Source organism: Rhinopithecus bieti, unplaced genomic scaffold (assembly GCF_001698545.2).
Source record: "Rhinopithecus bieti isolate Rb0 unplaced genomic scaffold, ASM169854v2 scaffold_8675, whole genome shotgun sequence".
In the NCBI taxonomy this organism is placed as follows: domain Eukaryota; kingdom Metazoa; phylum Chordata; class Mammalia; order Primates; family Cercopithecidae; genus Rhinopithecus; species Rhinopithecus bieti.
In genome coordinates this window covers 145,744-168,153 of record NW_016806447.1, presented here as the reverse complement: position 1 = coordinate 168,153, position 22,410 = coordinate 145,744, and the positions used below count along the sequence as shown (strand labels likewise).

Here is a 22,410-nt window from a genome sequence, read left to right as displayed (position 1 = left end):
AGGTGGAGTAGTCCAAAAATCCGTACCGTTTGGGGAGGAATGTTTCCTGGAGTGGGATGGACAAAGTGGGAAGAGAGGAAAATGAGCAAACCACTTCTGACGGACAGCGTGTGCGTGAGCGTGTAGGAGTGCTTAGGTTGTCCTCGCCCACCCAGCTCTCCATCCCCAGAGGGAGAATGACTGGAGGAGGCTGGTGGTTGCCAGGATGGTCCTCTCTCTTTCGCTAAACCTGCGGATACCGGGCTGCCCCGTAATCCGTGGGACTTGAGAAGGGCAGGCCTCCGCTCCTCCTCCCCAGGGGCCATGACCCTCACACACCCCCACCCCCACCCGCCACACCACCCCTCTGGCGACACACACGCAGTACTTGGGGCGACTGGGCGCCACTCCCACGCCAGAGCCCTGCACCGCGCCCTCCTGGGGCCGAGCCGCCTGGCCCCTTCTCTTGTACCCCCACCCCCGCCCGCTGCCTAGGCTCCAGATGGCGGCTCCTTGCGCTCGGCTCGCGGCCCCCAGACGCCGCCCGGCAGCAGCCGGCGGTCGCTCCCTCCCTCTCAGCTGCTGCAGCAGAGACCGGGGCCATTTCGCGAGGCGGACGGGCTCCTCGGCAGGCTTGGATTGGGGTGGGAGCGCGGCCGCCGAGGGGCCCGCAGTAGCTGCGCTCACGGGGAAGGAGCCCCACAATCCCCAGGTAAGGAAGCCACGGGGCAGGCGCAGGGTGGGGAAGGAGGAGCCTGAGCGTGCCGGCACCCAACCCTCTCTCTTTATTGACCTTCCTCCCCCCTGCCCCTTCATCTGGGCGCGGAGGGCGCAACAGTTTCTGGACCAGAGCACCCGCGAGAAGCAGGGAGCGGCCGCACAGCAGCCAGAAGGGGGCGCCAGCACCCAGGGGCCGGTGCTACCGGGTTGGCTTTGCCGGGGCGTTCCGCCCCCGCCCCGGGGAACGGTCCCTCGGCCGCAAAGATGCCCCCTTCCGCTGGAAAGCGGTAATGCCCTCCGCCCACCGCTGCCACCCCTTCCTCATTTTTCTCAGTTCTAACTGTACTCCTCTCTCGTTTCCTTTTTGCTTCTCTCTCTCTCCCTCTCCCTCTCCCTCTCTTCGTCTATCTTTATCTCTGACCTTGTTGTCTTACTTCCCCCTCCCTCCCCGCTTGCACCCCGACACTTTTCCTTCTCTTTTCTGATCACTGGCGTGGGGGGAGGGTTTGTCGCCCGCCGGGAGGTAGTGTGGAGGGGATGGACGTGTTTCAAGCTCAGACTCTGGCTCTGGCTCCTCTCCTTAGGTGCCTCCCTGGGTGCTCGCGAAAGCAGCCCTGAGAATGGCAGCTCTCAGAGGTAGAAGTCATTCTTTTCGAGGGACAGGGCACGGCGACTGTTTGACTGGGGGGTGAGTTATGCATTTGGAGCAGCGCTTCCCTGGAATGCAGAGCTGGGGATTTCCCTTGCAAGACGGATGCTTGAAGTTCACTGGCTTAGTACTGAGCCCCTTTCTCCCACCGAAAAGTCATGACAGTCAAGAGTCTCTCTCTCTCTCTCTCTCTCTCTCTCTCTCTCTCTCTCCCCCCCCCCCCTTCTCTCCCTCTCTACCGCTCTCCAGAACCCTAAAGACAGCCTCCCTGAACAGTCTTCACCGTTTTTTTTCAGAAGCAGTTGCGCTGGGGGTGGGGAAGGGGAGGGAAGGCACATTGAAAGGCCGCAGTGGCTGGCATCTCCGGGCCCGTCCGATGTCCTCTCTAATCCCCCAGTGTTCTGGCGCGTGCCCACAGTGCCCCCAGACCCTCCGCTCGCCCGTGCGCCGAGGTCGTCGGGTTTTAGACCCAGAGAGCACGTTCCGTAAGCTCCCGGCCCAAATCCCCTCGGAAAAATTAATCACAACGACCAGCGGATGCAAAATGTGTGCCTGTGTTGAGTCTGTCTTTTAATCCCGAACGTAATTCTAAAAAGCAGCATCAGACAAGAGCTTTATTAATCCCTTACACGAGCAAATGCGATCTCTGACCTACTAGACTTGTTTTCCTGCAATTTCACAGAGTTAGCCTCGCTAGAGGAATGTGCAAGGACAGAAGGGAAACTGAGGAGACCCGCGGCTCATTAGCGAAATAATAGGGAACACTTCAATAAAAATGCGGTCCTGAGGTGGAGTGGACTCACCTGCAAGGAGCCCGGAAAGTCGACAGGGGCGGCGGCAGAGTGAGTGATGGGGATTGAGAAAGGGGTAGGATTGGAGGAAGGGCCTCAGGCACAGTGTAGTTGGGAGCTGGAGTGGGAACCCAGTTCTGTCTCTTCCGAAGGCTTAGGACCCATGTGACTTAATTTAGGGGCTGTCCCCTTGCGAGGGCACTAGGACAACTGGAGGGGCTCACCTGCCATACGGATGAGTTCAGAGTTTGATCTCTTGGGGCCTGTTTCTCGCACTTGAGATTTCACTATCATGTCGTTCAATTAATCATATTTCCCCTCTCCCATTTTATTCAAAACCATCTTCCAGTTCCTTCATAATCGTAATTTGCGTCATTGCCTTTTATCGTTGATTAATTAGGAAGCCGAAAGTGATAATGGAGGGTCCGGCCAATAAATTAGCTTTAGGAACAGACAGACGGACGTCCGAGGCTGCTGCATGGGTGGGCACTGTGGCCGGGGCCACCGTCGCTGCGGCGCTGCGCAGGAACGGGTTAAGGAAAAGGCGCTTGGTACTGGCTGAATGGAGAGATCCACTCTGAAATAAACCCGGTGGGCACAAGGGAAAACTTCTCACTGCACTAAGTGGAGAGACTCCTGTGACGCTTAGCTTTTCCCGTTTGGTATAGAAAAGGAAGGACTGGTTTGGTATAATAATGGAGAAAAGGAAGGCTGGGGTAGGATAAGAGTCAGACTCCTGTTTCTTTCAGAGGCCTCCCTACTAGTGGGTAAACAGGTTTAAAGTCTGGGCCTTATTAGGAGCCTGTTTTTTTTCCAGAATTGGAATGTTAGATTTACTTTTGCATCCTTTCCTTCCTCTTTCCACTTACCTACTGGTCTGAAAGAGAGAAGAAAGAAGGGAAGAAATGAGGGAGGAAGGAAGAGAGGGGAGAGAGAGAAGTGGGGGTGGGGGGGAGAGGGAGAGAGACTGTTAAGATCAGATCAGTTAACTCTCTGGCCAAAAAGGAAAGTTACTAATGTGGAGTTGCTCCCTGCCCTCAAAGAAGCAGCAGCTCTGGGCGGGTAGGGTCTCCTCTTTTCTCCGCTCATGAAATCGATCACGCCTCCAGAGGGCTGAAGGAGAGCACTTTGCCACTCTTCACAGCTACACCCTGGCCTCTTTAGCTTTCAATTGAAAACCAATTAAAGGTTTCTATAAATCTGTTAGTGCCCTTTTATCTGAGGACCCCTGATGCATGCGATATTGCCCTTTAGATGCCTCTTCCATGTTTTGTTTTACAATTGTTGTATCAATATAATGCAGCCTTTCTTCTCCTGTCTCTATAGATACAGATACACAAGGAAAACCAAAGCTATTCAGGCTCCTCATTTGTCCAGCAGCCTAACAGTGGTGCCCTTTCTCTGCTGCTGCTTTCCCTGCTTTGGGAGCAGCAGTTATGGTAGAAGCAGATGGCTACTGATTGGGGGAGCTTTGTGGCTCTAATACTGAATACTTTATGGAAAAGGACTTTATCATGCTTCGTTGGGCAGAGGAACAAGGGATGAGATTTATGGCCAGGAAAAATAAATCTTTTTCCAAGTTGTGGCACCTTCTCACCAATGTCTCCTTTGCCCCCAGGGTAGAATACTGAGGAATTGGTTTTATTTTATTCTCCTTTTTGCTAATGGAACCTTTTACTCAGGATAGTGGACTAAGAGCTAGAACTTTACGAAATACCCCAGGTTGCTGCTGTATCAGCATTCTCTGCCCTCAGGGGGAAAAAAAGCAGAAGAACATCATTTTGAATGCTGTTTCAGGCCATGTTTTCTTGGATGTCCTCTTAGTTGATGGGTAAAATATCATTGTCCATTATTTTATTATCTATGAAGAACAGAAAAGAAGGATGATACTGTGTTGAAGGAGAGGGGAAAATGATGGGGCATTTGGTGATGCAGGTATGCTTCTCTACTTTGAGAGGGTCTAAGCTGTGAAGATAATTAGGAGATGTCTGCAAATTTAGGGTTTGGGGCTCCAAATTGAATTTCCAAGGTTTGAGGGATATACAGAGTCCAACCCTATACTGGAGGCCTAGTTTGCCCCAAGATAGTCCATATCGTTTCTCTTTTCTTCTCTTCACCTGAGTTTTACTTCTGTAACTTCTCTTGAGTCAGGTTTACTCCGTGTCTGTTGTTGAGTTGTGCTCTTCCTCTATACGCAAGGGGATGCAACCTCTGGCTCCTCCTGTCCTCAGAGTCTTTTCTTCTAGAGTATTGTCACCCCCCCTTCCTGAGATCTATAACATAAAGTCACACAGAAATGCTCCTATAGAGCCCCAAATGCCTACTAGCAACCTGGCACCAAGAGATGGCAGTCAATCCCAACTCTGGGTCTCCATTCCCATTTCAGACAGACTCTCTGTCTCCTTGATTTTTGAAATGTCATTTTCTGTTCAAGAAACATTTGTTGAGTGTCTTCCATGTTCCAAGTCCCTTTTCTCTGCCTTTTCAACTATTTTACCTTGTAACTAAACGCTAAAGAGAAAAGGCCAGGAGGACAGGCATTCAACTTCCACAAGGGTCCGCTAACTTTCTGCCACAAGCTACTTCCTTCCAACTCTCCAGGCACTACCACCCCACACACTGACATACATCTTTGCATCTTGTTTCTCTCCAAAGAGGAAAAAAGTGGGAGGAGAGAGCTGAGATTTTTAAAATTCTATTTACCCAGCATTCCAAAGCAGAGGACACTGAGATGCTTTAAACTTTGGGCATTTATTTCATGCTAGGCTGAATGCTCTGCCAGCCTCATCACACTTAATTCGTATGCTGACCCTTTAAGTATGATGTTATTGATGTTAAATATTATAATATCCCTATTTCACAGATCCCCCTGCTTCACAGGAAACAAAAGCATAGAGATGCTAACTAACTCAAACAAGTGGCCTAGCTGGGATCTGAACCCAGGCTTGACCTGCAATGTTCATAGCCACTCTATGAAATAGATGTTGTCTTTACTATTTTACAAATGAAGATACTAAAGTTCAGAGAGGTTAAGTGATTTGCTCAAACACACAGGTAGGAGATTATAGACCCAGGGTTGAGACCTGAGTGTTCAAAATCCCAAACATCAAACTCTTAACCACTGCCTCTTGGATCCTTCAGAAGGAAGAGCAACTGGGAACCCACAACTGACCGCTATTACCTGATCCCCAGTCCTAGACTGGGCGGAAAGTTTCATATAACGTGAGACGGTGGGCATGGGGAAAACGTAAAATCTCCCGTTCAGGGCTGCGCCTGCGCGGAAGCGGCGTGGGTTAGGAGATGGAGGTTCCGCTGGGCTTCGCGAGCCAGACAGGGGGCTCCGTCTGTCATGCAGCCCACAGTGCTCCGCTTGAAGCCAGCGTGCGGGCGCTGGAACAAGGAGTGAGGGCAGCCACGGGGGGAACCCGCCCTGCACGAAGCTCCAGTGCCAATGGTGTAGCTGCTGCCTCCGGGCACTAGTTACCTCGTCCTGCCAAGCTCCTGTACTTGGGCGTGTAGGGGAGGGCTGGAGCCATCCACCCGGTCCGCATCTGAGCCACAGCCCTTCACAGGAGTGGGGAGGTCACGCGCACTGTAGGAGGCCCAGAGCCCTGGTCAGCGCTGGGAGGCCCGGTGCTCCAGGTTTCTCTGCTCACTCCCAGACCTCGGCTTTTGGCCGCGGCGCTGGAGTTTACCATTAACGTGTTCACATGCTTCTCATCCCACGGAGTCGCCCGGATGAGCCTTTAACAGCCTGACGTACCCGCGTTTCTAACGTGGCACAGCGACCCTGACCCTTCCCACCTCCACCAGGCCTAAAGAAAGAACTCGCAAGATGGGCATGGGAGGATGGAAGTCAAATATCAATCTACCAGGCCAGCCTTCCGCAGCAAACTGATTGCTCTTCCATTAAACCTGGGGTGGGGGTAGGAGGTCACTTGGAAAGTGGGTGCACAATACAGTTCCCAGTTTTCTAATGAGGAAGCAAAGGCAGTGTTAGTAACAATAGGCAGCTCTGAAATGGGCATTTAGTATGTACCAAGCCTTGTTCTCTGCTTGCTAAGTATCAACTCAGCCCTAACTTTATGAAAAGGGTCCCTTTTATGCCCTCAGTTCACAAATGAAGGACTGAAGTACAGACCGGTTAAATTACCTGAGGGGGGGGGGGCTGGGATTCGAACCCATGCAGTACTGGTGCCCCTATGGAGTTGTGGACTTTCCTGAGCCTGAATTGTTGGTCCTTCTTCTTGGGTCAGTTCTCCAGACTTCTAAGGAGAATGTTCATTAATGAAAGCATTGAGACCATCTAGTGTCCAAGACTGAAATGAAACTAGCCCTGGCTTTTGGAAGTGATCCCTTACCATCTGCTCAGCAACTGGCTTTCCAAAGCGCTTTCGCCCTCGTTCCCTTAGAGTCCTCACTGCGATCCGGGAGGCAGCTCTTGCCAGCTTTAGTTCAACCGGAGGAAAATCAAGGCTGAGGTAGGTCACCGGCAGCCCAGCTAGTAAAAAATGGGAACACAGGCTCCTGCCCCGCGAGGAGATCAGGCGACCAGCTGCTCGAGGTCGTGCACAGAGGCAGGGAGACAGGGTGGTGGAAAAAGTGTTAGGTTCTCGGAGACCCCGCCCTTGGGACGCCTTTCCGCAGGTAAAGTGGTCACCTAGCGGGAAGCAGGTGATGGCATTAATTGCCGATGGAAGGCTAAAGAACAAGGGAAATGTGGTGGGCCCTTGGGAACTGCATTTCCTCCCTACTTCGCCCAGGGTTCATCTGGAGCGTACCAAGCGCGCAGCTTGGCCCTACACTGCCCCACATTCACGGTTTGTGCACTGTGCCCCTACAAGGGCGACGCTGGGCAGATGATGGCTTGTTTTGTTCTGCCCTGGTCGCCTCCTGTGTCAGGGCTCTGCACTCTTTGGTGAATCAGCTCAAATGATGTGATCTGTGTCTGCGCCTCCTGACACTGTGGGGGCGTTGCCCTCCTTGGATCTCTCCCAGGGAAACCTGGTTTGCCCACATTGAAGTCTGTCATTTGACCTTCTCTGCACTCTTAGTTCTGTCGCTGTACCTTTCACTAAGACATGGGCATCGGACAATGTAGACATCAAGAAGTGTTCGAGTCTAGCAGGCACTTCTGTGCCTTGTCTTGCTTCCCAAACTCAGGACTCAAACTCAGCTGTGTGGGGCCTTGAGGAGGAGCCGCTAATTCAGTCCCGCAGGTTAAAAATAAAACTCGTTGCACTCAGTGCATTGGCATTGGCTTTCTCGAGGATATTTTCAAAAGTTCAGGAGAACCCCACTTATTTGGAACACAGATATCTTAGGACTTCAGTTTTAAACTGACTTTAGAATATAGATAATGCTGTGGGGTAGCTGATCACACACACAAGATATTAGATAGTAACATTATACTCAGGAAATATATTCTTTATAACTCTGTTCAATTTGCTCCCTTGGGACCAATTGCTGTCCTGAATGATTTCACACAAACTATTTTCTCAATATCATCTTACATGAAAACATCCAAAAAAGAGAACTGGCTACTTAATGGACAAGCATCCAAGTAAAATGACAGTCCTGCAACTTATTTTTAATTGATGCCTTTGACAACATTCACCCCAACCTTCTTAAACACACACCCATACCCATATATGCATAGAGGACCATTTCTGCTCAGGTATAAAGTTATTCAAGCCTAAGTTAAATTCTAGGCCTAGCAAATCTCAACATCTAGGTCATTATATTCAACATGTTTATTCTTAGGAATTTATGAGTGTTTTATTTAGCAATTCTGGGTATTATTTCTCTTAAAAATAAGAGTTTTCATTTAAACTTCCTTAAAAGGAGATGATGAATAATATCATGGTTACTATATTACATTACAGATACTATCAAATCAGCCTGGGAGGCAGCTTTTCACTCAGCAAGTTCAAGAGAACACGTATGTTGCAATCCTTGCCTATTCTTGCCTCCACTTCACAATGTAAGTCCAGAAGTGTTTATAGTAGTCATGATGTTGCTGCATTTGTGACATGTTGATTTCTGAATTTTTTTTAGGAGACCACGTTTCCAAGTATTAGCAGTGAGGAAAGACTTACATTGGTAGCTTTCAGGTGTTTGTGAAAATCTTCTGAGAACTAACAGCTTTTCTTATAATGTTTTGGGAGACATCCCCCATTGATGCTAAATTAATATCCCTGGATTAAATCATAGAACACCTGGGATTAATTGAACTGAAATCATACAGTTTTCACTCAGAGTTCAGTTGGCAATATGATCAAGGGAGCAGTTCGGGAGGATAATTTGTGAAGAAATTGAACCATATTTCCAAGACTTTTTAATACAATGTGAATCATCACTATTGTGGCTCCTAACTGGTATATACTTCTCAAATCCTCTCTGTCTCTCTCCTTCTTCCTTTCTTTTTGCTTTCTTTCTCTTGCTTCTCTCTTCCTTGAGAAAATGAAACGTCTCTCTCTTTGGGCCTCAGGAAAGTGTACCATGGGTTTATTCCAAGTACTGGACATTTGTGTCCCCTGCCTAGACCCCTTTCCCAGAAGAGCCATGCTTTCTGTTGCTTTTCCCCCAGCAGCCCAAATTCTCACAGTTCATGCCTCAGAAAGCTAACTGGGATTAGATGCCAAGAAGTGTAGTCTGCCCAGGATATATATGCTGTGTGTCTATCGTTGCCTCTTTATTTAACTCAGAAATTACAATCCACCTAAAACAGAGAGGAAAAGGGTGGCACAGAGTTACTGAATCTTGGGATGATGTCCATTCTCCTGGCTGTGTGAAGAAATTTGATGTAGAGCCTCTCAATATCGTCACATTCCCAAGGCCTAGAGTTAGAATTCTCAAATTCTCATTTGAGATTGCTGGACACCAATTTGAGACTGCTAGACATCCGCTGATCCCCAGTCTGCCTAAAAAGCCAGACCCAGAGGGTAAGGAGGTTCAGAGTGACTGATGGAGACCTGGCTACAACCAGCCAACCCCCCTCACACTGAGATGCATTCAAAGGGTGTGGTGTCTGAGTCTAGGAAGGACTTTGGAACCTATGGATTTGACAAAAATCCAGGCCTTTTCTTGCCAGATCGTTACATACTCATCTTGGGAGGAATATAAAAGTTAGGAGAATCCAGGGGGTCAAAATAGTGGATATTGGATTTGGTTCAGAGGTCAGACTCACACAGATGAGTATGAGGCACTTATTTCATATCTGTTGGTAGTTTTGCACAGTGTCACTTCGGTTTGCTAGCCCATCTAAAAGTCATACTCAGAGGCCATTAAGCCAGTTGACTAAAACCCAGATCCAGGAGAGGAAGATAGTAACACATAGCTTTTAAAGACTATCCCATTCTCAGCTGAACTCCAACAGAAGTGTAAGTAAAACTTGGGAACACTCAGAGAGAAAGTTTTAAACTTGAGAAAGGTAGATTATCATTGTAATGATAATGATGGTAGTAGTAGCCACAGGAGCAGCAGGATTTAAAGCTGGACTGTTTATGAGGAAAAGCCCAAGAGAGAAAAGTGTGAGTCAGGAGTAATGATCCCTACAGTTGGGATCCTGAAGTCCTTCCTCACAGGCTACAAAATTACCCAACTCTAAGTCTCTGGCTTTCCCAGGGTCAGCCTGGAAAACATTTGCTTATGTAATACCCAGTGAGCCAACTACAATACTTAGTGTGAGGAACAGACCCAAACTGGGTTTGCAGTGTATACTTACAAAAAACAAGTACCCCTCCCCACACCCTACTCCTTCACATCATTGTTTATCCAACTCAGCAAGCATGCCTCTTCTCACCAAGATGTAAAACAAACAAACAAACAAACCCCTCTGGGTCTTTTTAAAAAACCCACCATGTATCATTCTCTTGAGAAAAGCAAAGTGGTAGAAAATGAGTTAACAACCCTCTGAACAACATTTTTGGCACAGGCCTGGTGTTTTTCTTAATTGACCAGCCCATCATTTCTGTTTCTCTTTCATTTACAAGTAGTCAATAAGGTTTATTCCCTAAAAAGTTCCTTATTTTGAATGGTGAGACGAGGTAATGCAATTCTCCTCCTTGAATATCTATTCTCTGCCTCCCTCAACCCTCACAGCCCCTTCCAGAGACCTCCCTGTGGGAAATTAATAAGCTTAGGAAGGAGCTGCCACTGTCTGCTCCATTGGCATCCTCTTATCTTCCAGTGTGTGGGTTTTTTCCCCGCTTTCACCATGAATTGCCATACTCTTTTGACAATCAAGCCTTTGCTGGCGTAGTGCTTTGGCAATAGAGTTAGAGGTGGGTAAGCCAGAACCTAGAAAGATATAGAAAAAGAAAATCAGTGTGTTTTCATTCTCATAGGATAATAATCTTTATGTGAATTATTCTTGGAGATGTTACCTGCCTCTTATCAAAGAAGTTGAAATATTTTGGTCTCCATTTTTCAACCCTGGGAAGAGAAAGGGTATTCCCATTCTAATACTAAGAATTAAAATTCCCTTTCTTACCCTTTCTCCACCCTCTCACTTAGGTCATAAAAAGCACCTCGGGTATCATTTATCAACCTCTCTCCAGCCCACTCTTCCAAAATAACACTACAGTTTCCTACATGTGTATTTTTGCCAGGACTCCAAAGAGCCTTGCTAAAGTGGAACAAGGTGAGCATGCCCAGTCTTCATTGTCATTCTTCTAATTACTTAATTGGAAATAAAATCCTAGGGAAGAGAGCTCCAAATATATGCATAAACCCATTGTTCCATGTGAATTACATAAAACTATTGACTAGGTACATTTTTATAGTACTGTCTGAGGCTGAATAAATGCCTCAACCCTCCATTTAGTATCAGTGAATTCCAGTAGGTATTAATGCAGAGTGATTTCAAAGTAGTTTATGTACCATTTTAGCCCATACATTTCTACAGAAATAAAAATAATTTGTAGATTTTCTTTATCCCCTATTAATGATTGTCATTTAGGACATTTATATTACCAAGCAAAATGTGTACCACTTAAATTACTGGAAAACTCTCCAAGTAAGAACTTTGATTTAATCTTACTTATATTGTTTTGTTATGTCACTTATTTAACTCATAATAAGAAGGGTAGGTCAGATTCATAAAATGTGAGAAATTCTGATATTTAAGGATCTTTACCTGAAAGCAGTAGGAAAAACATTAATTAGAGGGCAAAAAAGTAAAACTGAAATGAAGCATCTGTTGGCCCGATTCTCAATAAATCACTCCCTTCTCAGATGTATAAAATCTTCGCTGTTTTCTAGCTTGAGACCTAAAAAGGTCAAGCTGTTCCACCCTGAACTTAAGTATCAAAAACATTATTTTATGCAAACTGGAGTCAAGGTTTTAGTATCTCAAAAGAAACATAGTTTAAATGGTCTCTATATTTAATAAGAGAAAGGCCAGGCACAAGAAAAATGCCTTCCATTTAGAGTTTATTTTCTAAAGTCCACATTCCGGAGTAGAGGCTTATATATTTACAATATGTAAGATAATTTTTTAATGCTTTGCATGGACAGATGACTTTTCCTGAAAGATAAACTTCCAATGCTCTAAATAACAGCAAAAGAAAGCACTAAGGAGTGTTCTGTTCAACAGATTAATGAAATTATGTTCTTAAACACCACTCCTCACACACCATATTGCATTTATCAGTCTGTAGTTTCTAAGGGACCACATGACTCTCTTATGGCTACTTTTCTTCATTAACTTGAAGTTGTTCACAACCATGCCTCTTCTGCCCTTTACTTTTCTTCTTTCTTCTACTTGGAATTAACTTATGTTTCTGGCCACTATTCTTCAAACCTGAGGTTTGTTTTCCAGATGTTTGAGACATTATTTTCACATTTCTAATTCTTCCACCCATTCTTTAAAGAAGTATTAGGGGACAATGTGTCCATGCTTGTGTGTGTGTGTGTGTGTGTGTGTCTGTGTGTGTGTGTGTGTGTGGAGAGAGAGAGAGAGAAGTGAATCTAGTATTCAATGGAGCAATCAGTTATAAGACAATTGGTAGCTCAGTACAGCTGCAGATTCTTATATACAGACATGTGAGAGAGCCCTCATTGCACTAAGCCTTGATCATTAGGAGTCACCCTTAGCCGAAGTACATAAAATTGCACATAGCCAAAGTACCTACAACTGCACTTCAAGAAGCTTTCTTTGAAAAGTCAGTAGCTAACCTGAAAACTAAGGAATTCCCCACTTTCTCTCAAAATATGGGGATTTGACAGCCCTTCCTTCTGTGAATTTCAGTTTAGTTCTAGGCAGCAATTTGCAACTTGCCTGGGGTACTGACCAGAAAAGAGAAGGAAACACACACACAGAGAGAGAGAGAGAGAGAGAGAGAGAGAGAGAGAGAGAGAACAAGGAAGAAAATGAGCTTCATGGGAAAGTTCTTGCACTTGTTTCTCCTCAGGAAAATCCTCCCCTGGCCTCCTAGGACTGCAGTCACCAGGCTGTCAAAGCCTGCATACTCCACCGAGTTCCAGAGAAGGGTCTCAAAGCTGGGAGAGGATCAAACTAACATGATAAGCTGCTTTTTGCCAACCCCCCAAATACATTATTTCAACAACAACAACAACAAGGAAAAACAACAAGGAGGCTGTCTCCTTAAGTTGTGGTTCTACCTCCTCCACTTTAGCCAGCTGCACAATCCGATTTATCCTAATGCTGACAGATTGCGCACTTCAAAGTAGTGGTGGTGTGGGTGGGGCTGAAGAAGTTGAGAAACTATCTATACCACTCAAAGGCCTTTCTTCCCTTAGGAGTAGAGAACTGAACTGTGAAAAAGAAGCCCGAGATCCCCCAGCGAAATGGTGTTGCAGCCCTGTTGAAGGAGTCAACTTGCAGGCTGTTAAAGACCTCAAGTCATTAGCATCAGCTGCTGCACTAAAGGGGCAAGTCAGCGCCTCTAAGTGGCTTAGCGCACAAACGAGGCTCCCGAGACGGCCTTGGCAACTCCATCCCCTCCTCCACCACCGGCTGGATGCGAAAAGCTTTCCAGAGCCCATCTTGGTAATCATTTTTATTTTGAATCACCCTTGCCTCGCAACCCCAAGGCCTCGGAGTGCCAACAGCACCCATTATAGGACTCCCTCTGGGGCTGTGCAGATTCTGCACGAAGCAGAGGGCAAAAAAAATACAAACAAAAAAAACCAGGAACTGTTTGAGTCCACTAACCTGCTCTCTTCCCACCAACCTCCAGCACCCCACCTCCGCCCACGTACCCGTGTCCTGGGACTAGGAGGTACCGTTATGTCCCCTTCCGAGGTCTGGTGACATTCTCACTCCAACCTCATCTCCCGAGCCATGGGAAGGCTGAGCCAAGTTCTCACCAAAGCGCATCCTTTCTGAATTTTGCAGGGGGAAGCTTGGTAATGTTGGCGCTCCTGAAGAGAGACGACGCCCGTTTATCAACCCCAGGCAACTAGCGGCGCAAATCAGCGGTGGCTCCAGGGCTAGAGAATCCCTGGGGCTAACCGCACCTCTCTCCCTTTCACGCAACGCGGACTACGGGGAAATACGCTCGGGGTCCGCACGCGCTGGGTGTCCAGCTCTCTGTCATAGCTTCTCCAAGTGCCTAGTGAAACGGGGAAAGGCCCTCTCCAATCCTTTTGGTACCTTCCTTTCCAATCCTGAAACGATTTTCCCCTCCTAGCCGTCCCAGAGGGCCCGAGCTTTAGGAAGAGACGGGCCGGGACGCTCTCTGAGAGGCGTTGCCACCCGGGGTAGGCGCTCATGATCTGCGGGGCGCGGGCAGGCCGGGGGAAAAAGCTGCGAGGCAGGCGGCGCCGGAGGGAGCTCCTGGCCCAGCAAAGAGTTAAAGGGAGGGGACGTGGGCTGTCACGCGTCATTGGGCAGATTATGTGCAGCAAACAAAAAGTGTGTGTCTGCGTGCCAGTCAGTCACTGCATCGGGTCCATCTGTACAACTCTCTCCGTTTCTCCGTCTCCCTCTCTCTCTCTCTCTCTCCCTCCCTCCCTCCACCCCCCAATCTTTTTCTCCCCATCTCTCCATCTCTCTCTTATCTCTTTAGGAAGAGCCTAAAAGACAGCAACACCAACACCTCTTGACATGGAAATACACTGATACAATAGGCAAAAAGAAACACTCGATTGCATCTTCCGGGTTCCAGGTGGCCTTATTTGGTAGAGTCTATACTGACCTTATTCCTGGTAAGTCTATTTGCATTGATGTGGGAGGGGGATGGGAGGAAGGCAGTTTGGTGGAAAGAGTAGAAAATTTTGTCTTCCGTCTCCTTATTATCCAGAAGAGAGAGAAAAATAATTCTTGAGGGGCTCTCTACTGCCAGTAGTATTGTACAAAAGGAGGAGCGGGTGGGGAGCACTTTGCCGGAGAAGCCGGGGACTGGGGAGCGCGCGGCCGCCAGACAATGCCTGCCTAGAGGGACGGACTAGCGGCGGGCAGCAGCGACCGGCTTTCAGAAAGCCCCACCGGCTCTGGGGTATATTCCCAGGGCAGGCGGATAAGAACCTGGGCCCAGAGCGGGGCACGGAGCTGTGAAACGTTGGGTGGCAAAGGCGACCGCACGCGGGCGGGCGCTCCTAGACTCTTGCCCAGCGGTTATTGTGATGGGCTTGAGGCTCGTGGTCGGCTGGCGCGGCGACTCTGACCGCTATTAGCGCGGCGGAGTGAGGACCTTTTCACCGTATTGTTAGGTAGAACTGCATTTTAATGACTGTGTCCCTGCTGTTGCCCGAAGTGACGGGGGCGACCTCCCAGCACAATGAAATGCTTGTGTGAAAGAGATTTTTAAAAGGAAGAGAGAAATTGGGGCATAAAACGCTGAATTGAAGGAAATTGAAAAGAGGAGAATAGGATTCCGTTGAAAATGAGATGAGAGGTTATGGGTTTTTTAAAATGTATTTTAATTTGAAATGAAAAATCAGGATGTCTACCTTGTATGGGGTAAAAATGTCCAGGGATAGATGATGTAGAATAATAAAGTTTCTTCTTTATGGATATTTTCCCTTATTTCTGCTGTCTGGTAGATACAGCCCAACACTTGACATTTGGAGGATGCAAGAGGATGAATGGAAAATGAGACGAACCAAAGTTTTAGACTATGTTAGCTGGAATGGGGGGAAAAAAGCACACCTTGTAGTCACACGTGTAAGGTTAATTGGTTAATATAAATTAAAATAAAAACAGACGTCGCTGATATTACTCCATAATGAACAGCTTTGCAGGAAAAGAATTAGATCTACTCTTTCCTGTTACTTTAATTATACAAAACATACATAAATAATTGCCAACGGTGACATTATCAGGGAACAACAAACTTGGAGGAATCTTTTGATTAGTTTGAAATACTAAGCAATGCAGCTAGTTCAAAGCTAGTAAAAAAATTTAAACACCTTTTTTTTTGTTTGTTTGTTTTGTTTTGTTTTTTAATAATAAGTCTTGTATGGGGTGTCCAGAGGAAGGAAAATGTCCCTTTATGACAGCTTAATAGAGAACCCTCCATTGGGGCATTACTTTCTAAATTGCTGTGGATTAAACAGCTGGAGAGCCCACTGAGGACTGCTCAAGGAGGGCTGCCCCCTCTTGCCCAAAAAGGGTCATATGGGGTAGGGGGAGTGAAAATTTACCAGTCATTACACACAGTATTTCAGACTGGGGACACTTTAGGCCTGTCCTGTACCTGCTCACTTCATGAGCTACATGTGACTCAATCCACCCCCTTGTATAACAAGGTAACCGGGATTCACTCTCATCCATAAATAAGCATGTCCAGAAAAAAAATTACCTCTGCTTGCTGCTTTTAATTAAAGCCTCAGAGGAACAGTGTTGGATTATGGTAATGAGCAGACATACGTCCCTTCTTGTAGGCTGCAGAGAAAGGTTAGCTGACACAGAATTAGTGGCCCTGACACTCCACTTGAAATCCATTCGCCATGCTCCGCTGTCTCCGCCTGCTCACTAACGCTGCTTCCCTCTTTGGAAGAAAAGGAAAAAATCAGCTCCCGGGCACCCAGTTCAATACATAGGCAGAGGTACTTTTCCCCAAGGGTTAGAAGTTTCTTTCAGTAAGGGAAGTCTATAGGCTGGTGAAAATATGTGTGTGTGTGTGTGTGTGTGTGTGTAATATATAAATATATATAATATATTAAATATAATATATAATATAATATATATAAGATATAAATATAATATATATAATATATATATTCTGCCTTGAACTTCACCTCCAAAATCTACCCAATCCAATATCAAGGTAATGCAAAAATGATCTAGTCTTTCCCAGCCCTTTCTTTTCTTTCTTCCAAGCAGTCAGCTCCAGATTTCCCACTATTCTAATTATTTTAACAAGTATCTCTTAGTTTTCATCTTTAAAATATGCCATGTTTATCTCCTATAATTTTGAAATAAGAGCTATGCAAAAATCAGGCAGGTGCAAGGAAAATCTGCCTAGTATTTGAACAGTTCTGCCTGGGTTAATGGCAGTAAAAGCAGTATTGTAACTCACTTTCTTTTGCTGTGTGTCTATCTCCAGTGATGGAGGATACAGGCATCCAGCGAGGCATCTGGGATGGAGATGCCAAGGCTGTCCAACAATGTCTGACAGATATTTTTACCAGCGTTTACACCACCTGCGACATCCCTGAGAATGCTATATTTGGTCCCTGTGTCCTGAGCCATACTTCCCTATATGACAGCATTGCTTTCATAGCTCTCAAGTCTACTGACAAGAGAACAGTACCTTATATCTTTCGGGTAAGTCTCCGCTGGAGCTGTGTAGGTGTATGAGGGTAATGTCCTGTTGGAAATGGACTAAAAATAATTCTAATGACAAGTGGAGATAGGTTTTGCCTGTGGAAAATGCAATAAAGCAAGCAATCAATTTCACACATCAAAAATTAGAAAAGGAAAATTAAACTCAAATTATTGTCAACTGATTTTTTGGAATAAATGACAAAATTTGATTTGGAATGTTAGAAATATCTAAATCAGTGCTTCAGTTCTGGTTTATCCTGGTGATGAACACGACTTCCTAAACTCTGGGAGATTTCACTGGGGTGGAGGCTATTTGCATACTAACTAGTTTCTGCAAGTTCTTTGACAAGTATTGGGTACATTTGCCTTCCATTTGAGGAGGCTTCTTCATCCCCTAAATATTAGTTTCTTTGGTAATATTAGCTAGTGCCCAGAGTTTGTATTTAAGTAAAAATGTTAATGGTTTTGATAGTAAAGCATCATTAAATTCATATGTCTGAATTGGAAGATAAAAGGCCTCTCATTTCCTATTCTTCTTTACAAAGAAAAGCTATTAATTGTTTGAGCCAGGATTTGGAACATGATTGCCATAGCGTCATTTCTAAGATTTAAGCTTGCTTTATTTCTGAAACAAACAAAATTCTCCATACCTTTGTAATGTGGGATAACTTAGAAGTAAACTCTCAAGAGGTTAACACTAAATTCTAAGAAGAAATTTCCTCAATTAGTATTCAACCAATATATAAAAACGGTGACTTAAATAATCTATATGATTGATGCAGTGTTTCAAAGGATGGTTATCTTGCCTACTGGTTACAAACATGAGGACAGGTCCCAGCTTGGGCCAAATTTTTGGAAGCGTGGTCTCAGATAATTTTTGGAAAAGAATAACATAGAAGAAATGGTCTTGATTCTTCTGATTTCATTCTCTCATGAGGGTCCCTCTCCCCTCTCCTTCTTGTCTTTTTTCATCTATTTCAAACCGCAGGTAGACACCTCAGCAGCAAATGGTTCCTCAGAAGGTCTCATGTGGCTGCGGTTGGTCCAGTCGGCCAGAGATAAGGAAGAGCAGAACCTTGAAGCCTATATAAAAAACGGACAGCTGTTTTACCGCTCTCTTCGCAGGATTGCCAAAGATGAGGAGTTACTAGTTTGGTACGGGAAAGAACTGACTGAGTTACTCTTGCTCTGCCCCTCTAGATCCCACAACAAAATGAATGGTAGGTTGGCTCGCGACCGGCGTGTGGGCCCTTAACCAGCGGGGGAGAGACGCAGGGAGCGGCAGGGGCTCATCCGGCGCGTTGGCGCGCCTTTCTTCCCTTTGGGTGTCTCATAGGAAGATTCTGAGATATAGTTCGGAATGAAGCTAAACAGATAGGTGAAGATAAAGCAAGGAAACTTGACTTGTTTGCTGTATTCCCCCCAAATCAGGAGGGAAAGTTAGATCAGGTTGGTCATTCTTTTCTCAGGCACTCAGGCCCTGAGAAATGAAGGTGGATTTGTCAAGGGGATGGTGGCAAACTGGCTTGGGGGCGATGCTGAGTAATCATGTGGTGTGTGTGTGTGTGTGTGTGCGCGTGCGTGTGTGTGTGGTGTTTGCTCACTAAGCAGGGTCGTCCCCTTACACATGCCTGGAATGCAGCCAACGTTTCCAGTTTGAGTTCCCCTATGTGGCGCATCTGCGTTTCCGCTGCCCCAAGAGACTTCACAGCGCTGATATAAGTCCCCAAGACGAGCAAGGCGGCGGCGTGGGCACCAAGGACCACGGGGGCGGCGGCGGCGGTGGTGGCAAAGACCAGCAGCAGCAGCAGCAGGAGGCACCTTTAGGCCCGGGTCCCAAGTTTTGCAAAGCCGGTCCCCTCCACCACTACCCAGCCCCCTCCCCCGAAAGCAGCAACCCACCCTCTGCCGCCGGCGGCAGCAGCGCAAAACCATCCACAGACTTCCACAACCTGGCCAGAGAGCTGGAAAACTCCCGGGGAGGCAGCAGCTGCTCCCCAGCACAGAGCCTCAGCACTGGCAGCGGCAGCGGCGGCGGCGGCGGCCACCAGGAGGCGGAGCTGAGTCCCGACGGCATCGCTACGGGCGGCGGCAAAGGAAAGAGGAAATTCCCGGAGGAGGCGGCGGAGGGCGGCGGTGGCGCGGGTCTGGTAGGCAGCCGGGGCCGCTTCGCAGAGCGGCCCCTCCCGGCCTCCAAGGAGGATCTGGTGTGCACACCGCAGCAGTACCGAGCCTCGGGCAGCTACTTCGGCCTGGAAGAGAACGGCCGCCTCTTCGCGCCGCCCAGTCCCGAGACGGGAGAGGCGAAGCGCAGCGCCTTCGTGGAGGTGAAGAAGGCGACCCGCGCGGCAGGCCTGCAGGAGGAGGGGACCGCCGACGGCGGAGGCGTCGCCTCCGAAGACCAGGACGCTGGCGGCGGCGGCGGCTCCTCCACACCCGCGGCCGCATCGCCGGTAGGGGCCGAGAAGATGCTGGCCCCGCGGCCCGGGGGCCCGCTGCCCAGCCGGCTCGAGGGCGGCAGTCCTGCGAGGAGCAGCGCCTTCACTTCGGTGCCGCAGCTGGGCAGCGCGGGCAGCACCGGCGGTGGGGGCGGCACGGGCGCCGGGGCCGCAGGCGGCGCGGGCGGGGGACAGGGCGCCGCGTCGGACGAGCGCAAAAGCGCCTTCTCGCAGCCAGCACGCTCCTTCTCGCAGCTGTCCCCGCTGGTGCTGGGCCAGAAGCTGGGCGCGCTCGAGCCATGCCACCCCGCCGACGGCGTGGGCCCCACCAGACTCTACCCCGCCGCCGCGGACCCTCTAGCGGTGAAGCTCCAGGGGGCCGCGGACCTGAACGGAGGTTGCGGGTCCCTGCCTAGCGGCGGCGGGGGCCTACCTAAGCAGAGCCCCTTCCTGTACGCCACCGCGTTCTGGCCCAAGAGTTCCGCTGCCGCTGCAGCCGCAGCTGCTGCGGCGGCCGCGGGGCCTTTGCAGCTGCAGCTGCCCTCGGCGCTGACGCTGCTGCCGCCCTCCTTCACCTCGCTGTGTCTGCCCGCGCAGAACTGGTGTGCCAAGTGCAACGCCTCCTTCCGCATGACCTCCGACCTGGTGTACCACATGAGGTCGCACCACAAAAAGGAGTATGCGATGGAGCCCTTGGTGAAGCGTCGGCGAGAGGAGAAACTCAAGTGCCCCATCTGCAATGAGTCCTTCAGGGAGCGCCACCACCTCTCCAGGCACATGACCTCGCATAATTGACTCGGAAAGGACCCCAGCTTTCCGCGCGCGCGCACGCACAGTCAAGCCACCTGCAGGAATAAACACGCGAGAACATCCACCGCTTCCTTGCACCCCGAAACACTGCACAAAGATACGTACATTCACCACTCCCCTCAACGCGCACACACGTCCTCCCCTTCCGGGAGCTTCATTCAAATATTTACCCGGGACACACACACCCACCCACCCACACACACACACACAGACACACACACACAAGAGCCAGGATGGTGGATTTTTGATTGGGTGGGTTGTTTGAGGGGGTTTTCTTTTGAATGCACGCATTTTCACTTTCCCCAAAACAAAGGTACATTTTTAAAAATGTCATATATTGCAACATATTGATGCATTTGTCATACGTTTCTACTTAAATTATTAAGCACTTACGATTTAGATGTAATAATTATATGTAAGGGCAAAATTTATTTTAGATATAAAGTAAAGGAGGAGGGTGAGATGCTTTCTGCATTTCTTGATGATAGTTTGTGTTCTTACAAAAATAAACAAAATGAATAAAAAGGGGTCGCCATTCAATTTGAGTTTCCAGGGGGAAGTGCATGTATAATGAAATGATTATGGACTTCAATGAAGAATGTCATCAATTATGTAAATATGTATTTCATTTTAATACAAAGTGTAATTTTGTGCCAGTGAAATGGAGTCTGAATAGTTATGTGTTTCTTTTATCCCTGGAAATATTTATTAAACTTTATAGTTTATCGGAGTATGTTGGATGCTTTGACAATAAATGACTATTTTCTTCAAAGCAAATATTTGGAAAGTTTTTAAATTTTATTGTTGTAACTAAGGACTATACTTTGAGTAAATGTCATTTATTTTCACTGAATTCCTGAAAAGAAGGGAAGAAACAGCATAAGAGAGGAATGATAAACCTGACACCATTTGCATTTATTTACTCTAAGCCAATTTTGAGCCTAAAAGAAGGTAAGTTTTTATTATCACTTTGAAAATATTTAGCTGGAAAGTGTTGCACCTCTTGATCGAAGACAAATCATTTAGACAAAGATGCCTGCCATGCAGCTAACCTGTCACTGGGACACCAGCATTCTTTTCAGCAGCAGGATAATTAGCATCTTCACAAATGGCCCGAGACAAACAATGTTCAGGCTGGGATCTGTGAGACCAGATTAAAAGCCCACTTTAGGTTCTGCTAGTGATGGCTACATAGAAGGGTATCTTGTACTCTAATGTCATTACAATGGCATTCTGTCATAATCTGTTTAGGGATCCTGTGGGGGAGTTTCCCTAAAAACCAAGGTGAAATGACTGTAGTTTGATCATGGTCTATGTATTGCAAGGCCCAGCTTTCCTTATAAAGGCATTGACAACTGCATAGCCTCTGCAAAAAAAGTGTCCTGTACAATACAGAAAAACCTGACAATTTGCCTCCTCTTTCTACTCTTCCCTTTATGAAAAGTACTTCTGTACTCTTTACATACTGATAATAATTCTTAGTTAAATATTGAGTGTACAAAGTCTAGGTGTATGTGATACGACCAGTAACCATTAGACATAAAACCAAATGAACAATGATCCTTTAGGCCTTAGGATAGCATGCACTTAATCCATAGGCATCTTCATAGTCACTCTGGAAACAGGCACTACACTGGTTTAGCTATCACAGGAGTTGTGTCATTTTTTTTTTTCCCCTTTCTTCACATCCTGAAGACTCTCCCCTATACAGGAAGATGGATACTTGTGAAAAGGTCTGACATGGGAAGTTGTATACAAGGTCTCATTATAGACTCTGCAATGGTTTTCCCTAATAGGATATTAAAGCCTTCATTATTTTAGGACCNGCTGCCCAGCCGGCTCGAGGGCGGCAGTCCTGCGAGGAGCAGCGCCTTCACTTCGGTGCCGCAGCTGGGCAGCGCGGGCAGCACCGGCGGTGGGGGCGGCACGGGCGCCGGGGCCGCAGGCGGCGCGGGCGGGGACAGGGCGCCGCGTCGGACGAGCGCAAAAGCGCCTTCTCGCAGCCAGCACGCTCCTTCTCGCAGCTGTCCCCGCTGGTGCTGGGCCAGAAGCTGGGCGCGCTCGAGCCATGCCACCCCGCCGACGGCGTGGGCCCCACCAGACTCTACCCCGCCGCCGCGGACCCTCTAGCGGTGAAGCTCCAGGGGCCGCGGACCTGAACGGAGGTTGCGGGTCCCTGCCTAGCGGCGGCGGGGCCTACCTAAGCAGAGCCCCTTCCTGTACGCCACCGCGTTCTGGCCCAAGAGTTCCGCTGCCGCTGCAGCCGCAGCTGCTGCGGCGGCCGCG

The 22,410-nt window shown here is 47.9% G+C and overlaps 1 protein-coding gene across 6 annotated transcripts; it reads left to right on the top strand.

Moving 5' to 3' along the window:
• The first annotated feature begins 514 nt into the window (after positions 1 to 514).
• PRDM8 (PR/SET domain 8) lies at positions 515 to 20,901 on the top strand. Of its 6 annotated transcripts, XM_017876526.1 has the most exons (9): positions 515 to 691; positions 8,025 to 8,122; positions 10,657 to 10,783; positions 12,904 to 13,153; positions 13,502 to 13,755; positions 14,175 to 14,313; positions 16,656 to 16,876; positions 17,865 to 18,096; positions 18,485 to 20,857. In XM_017876526.1, exons 7-9 carry the CDS (start codon positions 16,658 to 16,660, stop codon positions 20,107 to 20,109), a joined length of 2,076 nt encoding a protein of 691 aa, XP_017732015.1. In that variant the 5' UTR covers positions 515 to 691; positions 8,025 to 8,122; positions 10,657 to 10,783; positions 12,904 to 13,153; positions 13,502 to 13,755; positions 14,175 to 14,313; positions 16,656 to 16,657; the 3' UTR covers positions 20,110 to 20,857. The 6 variants fall into 6 exon arrangements, with proteins under 6 accessions (XP_017732015.1, XP_017732017.1, XP_017732016.1 ...); XM_017876528.1 differs by having other exon boundaries at positions 13,502 to 14,313; positions 18,488 to 20,901; XM_017876523.1 differs by lacking the exon at positions 515 to 691 and adding an exon at positions 6,585 to 6,620 and having other exon boundaries at positions 13,502 to 14,313.
• Positions 20,902 to 22,410: the final 1,509 nt, after the last annotated feature.